Source organism: Saccostrea echinata, unplaced genomic scaffold, assembly GCF_033153115.1.
Source record: "Saccostrea echinata isolate AGI-Se365-2 ecotype Australia unplaced genomic scaffold, CSIRO_AGI_Sech_v1 ptg000009l, whole genome shotgun sequence".
NCBI lineage: Eukaryota > Metazoa > Mollusca > Bivalvia > Ostreida > Ostreidae > Saccostrea > Saccostrea echinata.
This window is the reverse complement of record NW_026889758.1, coordinates 34,780,928-34,793,132: the sequence shown is the minus strand read 5'-3', so window position 1 is coordinate 34,793,132 and position 12,205 is coordinate 34,780,928. Positions and strand designations below refer to the sequence as shown.

At 36.2% G+C, this 12,205-nt stretch overlaps 1 protein-coding gene across 1 annotated transcript in view; it reads right to left on the bottom strand.

The window, feature by feature from the left end:
* LOC133182272 (dmX-like protein 2) overlaps positions 1-12,205 on the bottom strand; it is a 44,848-nt gene that overhangs the window by 17,721 nt on the left and 14,922 nt on the right. The window contains exons 15-29 of the mRNA XM_061317052.1: positions 11,353-12,063; positions 10,900-11,032; positions 9,449-9,598; positions 8,377-8,599; positions 8,119-8,261; positions 7,319-7,694; positions 6,687-6,827; positions 4,869-6,545; positions 4,404-4,588; positions 3,882-4,001; positions 2,964-3,061; positions 2,649-2,814; positions 1,003-2,156; positions 645-766; positions 55-90 (exon numbers count right to left, since the gene is read on the bottom strand). Of these exons, the coding sequence (XP_061173036.1) occupies positions 55-90; positions 645-766; positions 1,003-2,156; positions 2,649-2,814; positions 2,964-3,061; positions 3,882-4,001; positions 4,404-4,588; positions 4,869-6,545; positions 6,687-6,827; positions 7,319-7,694; positions 8,119-8,261; positions 8,377-8,599; positions 9,449-9,598; positions 10,900-11,032; positions 11,353-12,063 (5,435 nt within the window). The remainder of the gene's footprint in view (positions 1-54; positions 91-644; positions 767-1,002; positions 2,157-2,648; positions 2,815-2,963; positions 3,062-3,881; positions 4,002-4,403; positions 4,589-4,868; positions 6,546-6,686; positions 6,828-7,318; positions 7,695-8,118; positions 8,262-8,376; positions 8,600-9,448; positions 9,599-10,899; positions 11,033-11,352; positions 12,064-12,205) is intronic.

Sequence of the window (12,205 nt, the reverse complement as noted above, 5' to 3'; positions counted from 1 at the left end):
CTGTTGACATTGTCTGCTGCTAGAGAAGCCAAGCTTTTAAATGAGACTTCATACCACTCAGTTCAAGATATGACGCTGGATCGACACAGTCTAACATGGAACAACAATAAAATATTAGATATTGTTTCCTGGCTTTTGCATCCTTAAACAACATTTAAAGCAAATAATATAATTTAGTCTTCTTCATTTCTTAAATAACCTTTAACTAATTATAAATGATGTACACAGAATTTTTTATTACTGCAGGTTTTTGAACATTTCTTTATACATTACAATGCCTATCCTTGTTCAAATCATACTTGGTGTGTTATGGTTGTACTCAGTGACAATTACAAGTAAGAATTTCTTTTCAACATGTTAATGAAAGTTTTTATAAAAAGTTTTGGGTAAAGTTATCAATTACATCTCAATAAAATCATGAAAATTAATACATGATGACCTATATGACCAATGAATTATACTGGAATATTTTTTTAGGAACACTACTTCGGTATGCTTAAGATTTTTAGGGAAGTTTCCCATTATTTTGTTCTTGTTTTATTTTATAACATGCAATGAGAAGACAACACAGTATATAAGAAATTGTATAAAACTTCAACCTTACAAAATAAATTAAATTATGTAAGATAAATGGATTACTTTACCTTCAAACAATACATGTGCTGGTTCTTGTTGATTGTCTGCTGGGAATACAACACCTTCTCCATAATTACACAGATACTGTAGTACTTCAACCTCCCTCTCCAACCAGATGTAAAGCTGAAACCTAAGGTATACCAAAACAAAATTTAAATAACATTTGTACTACAGAAATATCACAATACATGTAATACATAAAAGGAAAGAATCATCCTAGATAAGATAAGATAATATTCATTTGAAGTCGGGTAAATCAACAAGAAACATTAGCTCTGAAGAGCTATTTTCCGACTACAGAGCTATTTTCAGACAACATTAACCAATAGTAAGATTACATACATCCTATACAAGATTACTCTTTACCTCAATTGTCCACCATCCACTTCAAAACCTGTTGCAAGTGTCCTCATCTCTTCCATTAAAACCTTCAGGCATGCTATGAATTTGTACTGCTGTGCAAATATGTCTATCTGATTCTTGTGACTAGATTTAGTGTCTGCACAAACTTCATCATGTCCATTTGTCAAAACATCATCCACAACAATATTTGGAACTTTCTGCAGTTTGCCCCTCTGAGAGGGCTTCTTCTCCACCTCTTCTGGATGGTGTTCTGTTTCACTTTCCACCTCACTCTCCCCAGAACTGAGGGTGAATCTGGGTTCCTCCTCAAAGTCAAATCTGGACACTGGAGCTCCCCAGTCAAAAGAATCTCCCCTATCTTGCTTACCACCGACAGGTGTTGACCAATCAAAAGCATCGGCTGTTTCCCCATTCACCATTCCATTTATTGCAGGACTACTCCAATCATACCCTGGATTTGAGTCCTTATTCTTGATATGGTCTTCTCCCACTAAGGTCCCTGTACTAATAGGCTGTGATAATGGTTTAACAGTCTCACTCTCCACTTCTTCATCACTTTCAATATCCTCCTCCGTTATTATATTTGGAAGCTTGGACAACACTTCCAGTGCAAGAAGAGGACAGCCATTTTTATAATGAGTGTGAGCAGTCCTAAAAAACAGCCGCCTTTCAATGGGGGTGACTTTGTCAATGAACATCAGCGAGTCCTGTTCCTCAATGATTGTTTGTTGGTGGGTGAAGCCTGGAATGACCCCTTTCCTCTGTGCTAATGGAGCAGCAGATGTAATCTTGTGCCTCAAAATAAGAGGATGATTTCTCAGGTAATTATAAAAATTGAAAACATTTGGTATTGCACTTTGCCCTCCCAGTTCTTGATCGTCTGGATCACTGGGCTTTAAATGGGTCTTTGCAGAACTTGACAGAAGTAAAGTTTTCAATGATTTTCGGTATTCTTTGAAATTCCACCATGCCATGCTTCTTAGGAATGGATCAGAGGTCAATTTCTCTGTTAAAGCTGTTCTAGATTCCTGATCTTCACACCCAAGAACATGTTTGCGTAAGACTTGTTTGGCACTATCAGGCATCATGGTCTCTCCATCATATAGACGACACACAACTAAAGCCAACTGAATGTCCTCTAAGTTGTTCAAACAAACCTGCAAAAAACAACAATGCAATTTGTCAGATTTTTCAATTCAATGAAGCAAAACAGTAAAATTACTGAAATATATTTCCTTCTTTTAAATTTAAATCTCAAGGACTATTCCATGTATACATCATAAATCATTATCTATACAGGTATGTTCAGGACTATCAGAATGAATCCTTTGTCAAAAAAGAAGTATTGATTCTATGTAATGTGACTCTGTTTCATTGGGAGTAGTAAATAAGCAGCATACATACATACAAAAATTAGGGCACTCAAACTTTAGCGCAATCTTCCTCATCAACAGATTAGCATAATAATAAATAAATGCATTAGTAGCCAAGCTTCTTTATGTATTTGCTTTTAATCATATTTTAGCATGTACTTGAATTAGGGGGCAAGAAGCAGCAAAAGGCAATAATATACGATTACCACTAAATCAAGTACATTTACTGTATGCTACATGAACATGTACTTAAATGTATATCAAATATATGTATACCTCAATAGCATCATGTAGAGATCCTGCCAATAGGAAGAAAGCTGCTGCATGCTCAAATCTCTGTTTGCCGAGCAGATCAAAGGCATTCTTCAGTGCTGCTTTCCTCCACCTCTCTAATGAGAAATCATTCTTGAAGAATTCCATCAATCGTTTGTTATCAACAGATCTGGAAAGATGAACATAGGCAGAAAGGTAATGAACAGAATGCAAGTCTCCACTATCCTTGACAAAGTTTGCAGAGTGTAGTATTCTGAACTTAATTTTTAATGACTTAATACACTTGTGCTTTAAAAGCAGTTTTACTAGAGCCTATACCTATACAATCCCCATAGGACATTTTTCCTTTTCATTGCCAGGTAAAACAATGCAGCATCCATGGGGTCCTTCTTCTTCTGGAAGGCTGCCTTAGCCAACTGAAATTACATGGTTATACAGGTTCTAAAAAATTCAATTAGAAGTTGAATCCTTTCACAGCAACTTAATATGTTACATCTATTGACACACATTTACATAGCATTTGTACCTGTATGTCAAAATGGAAATTTTACCAAATCACACACTTCTTTTATTTTACCAAATCACACTCTTCCTTTCTGTTATGTAGGTATTTAGTAGTAATACATAGAGGTGCTGTGGTATAAATCCAGCCACTATTAATCTAGCTGCTCCAAAGCTATGTTACCAAAGTTGAACTTGTATATGTAATTCTGACTCAACACATTAAATATTCATAAACAAAGGATATATTTCATAAATGAGTAATTCAAGACTTCAAACATTTACAAATGTATTACTGAAAGAAAATTAAATTTCAGACAAATTCAAATGTGGTTGAATTTTAAGAATACACAAGCCAAAATTAGAAACAGAGGAGCTGATTGAAGCTCTTGAAAATGTCCCTTAGGCATCCCAGATTTTGCTTTGAACTTTATTTCCCATTTTTACACATCTATCTAGTTTACCTGCATACTTAATTTACATGTATAACATTTTAAACCCGTGTATAATTATTAAAAGTCTTATTTATAAAAATCAAAAAATTATGTTTGCTCTTTTTTAGTCAGAATTTCATAACTCGTGTGTACTGGCACTGAACAAAAAAGTTTTAGAGAATTGAAAGAGTTATCCAGCTACTTCACTTATTTGGATAATTTTAAATATCTTAATAAGGTACAACAACATTAAATACATCAATAAACAATGATGATACTCTGGTATTAAATGAATGGTCACCTTTTCAATGGTTCTCTTGAGGATGTTAATGTTGTTGATCCACCACCCTGCCCCAAACTGTCTGAGTTCCTCCCAGGTAGGTTCTCCCTTCTGCATGCTGGGGATGTGTGACAGCAACTCCTGCATAATCAAAGCAATATTTGAAATTCTGCCTTGAATTACTTTCTTAAACACTTATTTTTTTGTAATTTTAGTTTCTTTCAATTTTACCTTTGTTCAATGAATTATGTCTATATGAATAATAATTCTAAAAAATTGACAAAGAAGTCCTGCAAATGTGGAATTGATGCACAGGGGGTAATATAAACTAAAAATGTGGATATAATTATATACATTGTATATCATATTCAGCATCAACAACATATAATGCGGGTGTCATGGAAATAACCCTTATGAGCACTTGTTACTGATGCATGCAATTAACAACACATTAAATGAATACAATGGGGCAAAAAATCAAACTCCTGTTACTTCTTAGGTCCTGAATGATTGTTTTATATTTCCAGTGCAGCTGTTACATACCTCTGTTGACTCTGAATGGAAGGCCCAGACAAGGTTGAAGGATTTCAGTCCCACTCTCTGTAGAGCTGCTCTTTGTCTTGGTTGTAATGTCCTCACAAGGTAGATATGATTTTTCATTGCCAGTAAAAACCGCAGACCACAGTTGTCTATTGTTTCCGCTGATTCCTTGTTCAGATCTCCACCAGCTGAAAAATAAACAGATATCTGTAAAAACTCTATTTCAGATACAACGTATCTATAAAAACTCAATTTCAGATATATATAAAAACTCAATTTATAAATGTCTTCAAAATAACATCCCAATACACATTTCTCAGTGAAAATTTGAAAAGATTAAAATTAATCATACCAAATCTATCAAAGTCTATATATACATATGTAACAATTTCTCGCAATCCAAAAAATCATTTTGAATTGAATTCCATATCAAATAAATTTTTCTGTGAATATAGAGACTAAATATACCTGGTTTTTCCACCTCAAACTTGTCAGTGAAGTCAATCTTGTTATTCGCCACGGTGTCAGCAATAGCCAGGAGATACATCTGATCCACACTAGTCAGACCAGGCAGCTGTGTGTGAGTCAGGTGCTTCATCAGAACCTGACTGTGGTTGGGGGTGAACTCATTTGGATTAGATGGATTAACTCCAGATGCGGACTGGAGTCGACCTCGACCTGACATGTTGCTGTCCGCTGAGGTACCCAGTACATCTGTATCAAGTTCTTCTTCCACTCCAACATTGGTGGAGAACAGGTCACTATAGTCTTGGTTTGCTGTGGCAGTTCCAGGGGCTGTGCTAGTAATGTGGTCGTTTTTGGTCACTGTAACTTGTTCATCAGCAGCTAATAGGGCATACATGGGAAGAGGTGGTATGAAAGAGATTTCTTTGTACTCTAAATGAGGTTCCTCTTGCAGAAGTGGGACCTCCAATGGACTTTTTGGACTTGCCCCACTCACTGATAGAGCCCTACTTCTACCATATCCCCACTTCAAGTCTTCCGTGTCCATTTCCTCTGATATATTCATTGGAGGGATTTCACCATTACATATGCATCTTACTAAATGAGCTAAGATTGCTTTTACTCTCCTGACTTTACCAAAGTTCAATAGCTCTATCATTTCTTTTGGATGATACTGGGGAAGACATGGATTTGCCTCTCTAGTAGCTTCAAAGAGCCCAAAGTCATGGATGGCTGACAAGCTAGTTAAACTCTCACTTTTAATTTTGCTCAAGGAAGATTTCACACTAATATCTGAGCTTTTCTTGGACACAGAATTTATATGTTTGAAGTTTGGTAGAGAATAAGAAGGTTTAAAAGTAGCAGTAGATTTTATGTTGGCAAGGACCTCTATGTTAAAACAGGAGGAATCTGGATCCTGGAGACACTTGGAGTCTTCTACACTACCATGATCTACCTGGGACTGTGAACATCGCCACTGAGAATACACATGCATCTCATTATCCATCCCCACAACTAGAATTCCAGCTCTTACCCACGAAATATGCATAGGTAAGGGAGGTAATCCATCAGCAGTGCTCAATTCAACTGATCGCAGCAGCATCCACCGTATCTCCTCAGGGTTATCGTCCATTATCATGACAGATTTTGCCTTTTGAAGCCTTCCTCTTTTCTTTGGTGCTTCAGCCTTCTCCTTTCCTAGATGCAAATTCAGGGCTTCTCTACTTGGATTCTGGTTTTTCCTTGGCTTCCTCTTTGATTGTTCTTCAGAGCCTTCCTTTCCTTGTTTGGATGCACTGATCACATCATCAGACACTTGGACATACATCAGAATTTTTTGTCCTACTCCAATAGTCAAAATGTGTGATCCATCTTCTGTTGACACCCAGTCTAACTGAACAAGATGTTTCTGATGCAGAATTCCTGCTGTATTACCATGCTCTGCAATGCTTTTTCTTACACTACATATTGTACTCAAACTTGGTATAGATACTGATTTTGAAATATTAACCAAGGATGCTGAGGGTGACATCCCTTTTGGGGTTTCTCCCTCTTCTATGACTCTTGGAGATTTTATTCCAGATGGACATAGAATGCAGTCCATATCTATTTCTGCTTTAGGATCAGGAATTGTGACATTTTTAAGTTCAATGGTATCTTCTAAAATCCACTCTGAGCCTCCTATAAAAACAGAGAAATCAAAAAAGACTGTATGTAGTATTTTACTTAATATTAGGAATAAATTTTTACAAAAAAAATTTCAAAATAATGAAGAAATAATTAAAATTTAAATAAAATATCTATTAAACTTAATTTTGTCACCTGTAGATTCACATTCATAAATGGCCACCCAGAGGTTAAGAAGTTTTCCCTTTGGATTGTTAGGAAGTTGTTTTGGTCCAAACAATCTGTAAGCCACTGCTAGGCGTCCACTGTAGGCACAACTCACAGTGATTGGATGACCTAGATATTTAAAGATTAATGTTAGAATATTTGTTGTCTAAAACTTTCAACAGAACTTCACAAATTCAAATTCATCAAAATAAACTTTCACATAACTAAAAGGCAATGATTCTGAACAATTTCTTAATCTTCCAAAATCCATTTAAATCTTCATAAGTACATTTACTGATTTTCAAATGGCAATAAATCTATCATTTTATATCAAACTCTACCAGTATTTAATTTTGTCTTTTGTTATTGTAATTATGTAATTTTACTTATTCATATACATGTACATCAAACTGTTGCCAATTGAAATTTAATCATTAAAAATAAGCATCCATATTTTTTTTTAAATTCCGAAGTACATGGAAATAATTTATTAATTATACTTTATACATGTATTCACATTAATCAAATATACAATTTTGATATCAGAGTTAATGCAAAGTTCAGAGCATTATGATACTGACATTTAAACCAGTGTCAGAGTAAATTCAATGACAGGATACCTGTAATACTTATAGAACTCGTGTCCTTGGAGCTGTTCATCATGCTCCATTCCTGCCATTGATAGCTTGTCTCCATGGCCTCTGATTTCGTGAACACACTTGTTGAAGGTTTACGCATTCCATGGTCTTCCTCCACAGCCATTTCAAAACTTATTGTGCTGTACGACAATGTGGGTTGGGGGGATTTCCCTCCTACTTCATACACTGACGACATGCTGCAGTTCCAGAAACGAACCTCACCATCTGAACAGGCAGTGACCAACAGGTATGGAGCAAGGCATGCTGGGTAGATGGAGGCGGAGCTTAAGTGACCTGCTGATACATTGGCACTCTGGACATCTACTCCTTCTGGCAGGGGTAAGGTTTGTGTGCACAACTACATATTGAATAAAAAAGCATTGTAGTCAACCATCAAAAGCCAACTAATTTAAACTTATCTTTAGGAACCAAATTTTCGTAAGTTTATGATATCAGGTCAAATGTATTATTTCTTTGATAAATTTTATTCCAAATTTGAACTTTGTTTTTGACCTTGATCTAACACAAAGCATGAACATTAAACTGACCAGACATGGAGTCCTTTCCTAAAATTCAGTAGCACTTGCAGCAGTTAATGATGTGGATAGATAGACTAACAAACACATGTATCCCAAACAAAATGATTCCCAATGTTTAAAAAACTATTCACAAACTCAAAAGCCACATCTCAATACTTTAAAAGTTTTTATGTACAAAATTCTAATTTTTAGCTTTCAAAGTACACAAGATCAGCCTTAAAGTGACCAAAAAACACTGCCTACCTTTGTGGTGGAGAAGATCACCTTGACAACAGTAGTGGGTTTGGGTGTCAAATGTTCAGGTGTAGAATTTCCTGAGGGAACATAAGAAGTTTCCTCTTCAGTGTTCACATCCATCGAACCCTTCCTAGCTCCATCATGTGACTCTGTAAATATAAAAACTATCTAATTACACTAATTAACCTCTGGATAAAATGTTATATTGTCCAATATAGCTGGAATTAATGTAAAATTAATTCTCTGAAAGAGTTGCTTTCCTACCTTCACATGGCTCCCCTGATTTGGAGGAAATGGTAATCTTCCACATGTGAAGCACTGATCCAAAATTCTTGGTCTTTTCAAGCACTACCAGATAGAAATGTTCACAGAAAGACCCTGAGGATCTTAGATCTACAATGACTTCCATGCTGCTAGAAGATGTACTGGGACGACCAGTTATCATCTGCTCCTGAAAGACGTGGAGAAGCTGTGTCTGCTGCCAGCTCTACAAAACATAATACAAAATGTTACTTTGTGTAGTAAGGGAAAAAAATCAGACAGGTTACCTTTGTTGAATTATAATCAAATGTGGTGCATGTACTTTGATTCCTAATCTTAGCTTGTATTGTCCAACTATGAATTTATTCCATGAATGCAGCTAATGGATTCCTTTTCTTATACACTTGATAAAACAATCTCTTTTTAATTAAAGAATTATTCTACCACTACTCACCTGAGTGCATCAGCAATAGGTTCTGTGATAAAGACTAGTCTGGCTGATGATTCACTACACTCACCTGAACAGCATCACCTATATGTTCCAGCTCTATGATACAGCCTGGAATGAGATGATTCATTACTCTCACCTGAGCAACATCAGCTATAGGTTCCAGCTCTATGATACAGCCTGGTCTGGCTGATGATTCATTACTCTCACCTGAGCAGCATCACCTATAAGTTCCAGCTCTATGATACTGCCTGGTCTGACTGATGATTTTCTAGACTCACCTGAGCAACATCAGCTATAGGTTCAGCTCTATGATACTGCCTGGTCTGGCTGATGATTCATTACACTCACCTGAACAGCATCACCTATAGGTTTCAGCTCTGTGATACAGCCTGGAATTTGTTGATAATTTACTAGGATTAACCCAAACAGCTGTTCCAGCTCTATGATACAGCCTGGTCTGACTGATGATTTTCTAGACTCACCTGGGCAGCATCAGCTGTAGGTTCCAGCTCTATGATACAGCCTGGTCTGACTGATGATTCATTACTCTCACCTGAGCAGCATCAGCTGTAGGTTCCAGCTCTAAGTTACAGCCTGGTCTGACTGATGATTTTCTAGACTCACCTGAGCAGCATCAGCTATAGGTTCCAGCTCTATGATACAGCCTGGTCTTGCTGATGACTGCAGACTGACAATGTTAAATAACTCCCCTGGAGGTTTCTGGGGCTCAACGCTGTATCCTGAACTTGTGTTACTGCTGAAACTCATCCCTGGCTGTTATGTGGAAGACAAAACAGAATAATGATCCAACTACATGTATATACATGTATATATTGTTGAAACAATACAACTTTTTAGACCTTGTTTATTAATGAGAAAAATCTTTATACACAGTCACTCGTGTCAGACAAAATTTCAAAAGCACAAGTTTTCATCATTGGATTTGCAATCATCTCAGAAAATCATAATCACAAAAGCTGAAAAAGGAAGCAAGAGGTCCAAAGGCATTGATGAATACATGAGTTTTCATAAGTTTTCTTGGCAGGTGTAAAATTTGGCGTTTTACTTGCTCAAAGGTGTGCCAGTAATTTTGATGTAATTTATTTTAGCGGACACATGGTTCCAACACATTGCAAAAGAATACTTAGAAGAATAATGAATATTTTAGCGATTAAAATTTTAGCGGGCTTCTACCAAAATGCTTAAATAAGCCAAAATTAGCAACCTGCTAAAATTACCTGCTATACGGTATTACAGACTTAACCCTGACATGCAATGGAATTCTAGATCCATGTGACATGAATTTTACAATTTTGGTACAGAATATATTTTTATAAACACATTTCATAAAATCTATTAGATGCTGAAGAGGGAAGACTTTAAAGTGGTACCATGAATGAGCTCAGAAAATGATACTTCATGGCAAAACTTAATAAATTGTTGGTAGGATTTTTTTTTTAGAAATGCAATACAGGATAATTAGAATACATGTAGCAAAACAGGTACTGAAAGCACATAATAAATACTAAAGGGTAGCAAACTAATACTCATTATCAAAATAACCATGTACAGTGTATTTATTTTCTATTTTTCCTGCCACTGACTTTGACTATGCCAAAATGAAATTGAATCAAGTTCACGGCAAACTAAAGGATCATAAACAATCTTTGTGAAAAGTATGTTTCTCTTTAAAAAAAAAAAAAGATCCAAATGAAATGCAAATGTTACATTTTTTACTACCAGTGACCTTGAACTTGCCCAACATTGTGCCAAGATCATACCATATCCCCAGATCATAAGCAATCATTTTGTCATGAGAAATTTCCAACATTTTTCCATTACATTTAGCAAGTTTGGTGTAAAATTGGCATAGTTGCTTCTGAAGAAGTTGAAAATGTACATGTTAAAAGGTTTACAGACAACACACAGCAGATAGACAAACTGACAGAGAGACACACAGATGCCAAACACTTTGTTCAGAATATCTCACTTGAACCAAAGGCTCAGGTGAGCTAAAAATCAAAAACACAACATTACAGTTTGTATAATAAAAAACATGATAGATAGTTGCTTACATCCTTCCTCTGTGCCCCAACTTCCAGTAAGAGGGTCCTGGCATCAATGACAGCCTGGTACATCCTCAGGCAGTTTCCATCGGAGGCCACAAACAGTGCACTGGGGGAATTACTGTATGAACCCAGTGTGGAGCTACAATAAAGTGTTAAATATACATGTATTTTGTAAAATGAAATTTTTTATATCAAAATCATTATTTTATACTAAGTTACATAAAATCATTTCCCATAACAAACATAATTCATTAGAGTATACAAAATAATGATCCAAGAAGTGTTGTTGTTAATCTAGATATATTTCTCTAACAAAGTTGCAGTATACATTTTAACTTTGATTAGAATTTAAAGCTCTCTATAATCAATAAACACTAAATTTTATCATCCTCCAAAAATCCATAATGAAACTTGCAGTAACAAGAATATATGTACAAGTACAACATACCCATATCTTACCTTGGCAGTAAAGTAGGTACCCAGGCTACATCAGAGAATGCTGCAAGCTCTGGGGAATTAATCCTAGCCAACTCCACAATTCCTCCAGACTTGGACAATGGCCCTACTGGATCTACCCTCCACAGAATTAACTCACTACAAAACTCCACCCCACCAACTCCATGCTTTAGATCATCATCACTTTCCTTGGAGCTGGATCTCTCCATTCTTTCTCCATTGTAACCATTCACAGGATCGTTTGGTACATTGTGATGAGAGGTGGATAGCAACAGAGGCAACACTGGATGACACGTAGCTGAGTTAGTTCTGAATCGATGTCCACATGCCCTGGTAGCATGTGCCACACTCACCACAGTGGAAAACTTGGAGTGGTCAGCAAAACTGATCTGCCACTGATTTAATGACCCGTTTATGTGCTTGGAGATCAGAAGAACATTAGGTATTAACATGTTATCATTTTGTCCAGGTGAATTCTTTCCTGTTGCTGGAGCTGGTGGGTTTTGAATTTTAGGATTCTCTACACTACTATTGCTCTCACTTAACCTCATAGCTGATTTAATGTCCATTTTACTGTAATTACAGTACATCCATAGATGACTAGCCATTGTCCTGGCATCAGGAACAGGGAAAGCATGCGGCAGTCGAGATGAGAAACTGACCTGTGCCTGGCGAAAGCAGTAAGGATTATACTCGTCTAGCCAATCGACCAACCTATAAAAACATTACCAAGTTATAACATAAAGTGTCTCTACTTATAATGACAGCACCTACATGTATACTCCTCTCACATAGGGCCTCTTATTTTATGAAACTCATTAGAGTAATTTTTATTTTCACAAATGTTTCTTAAACT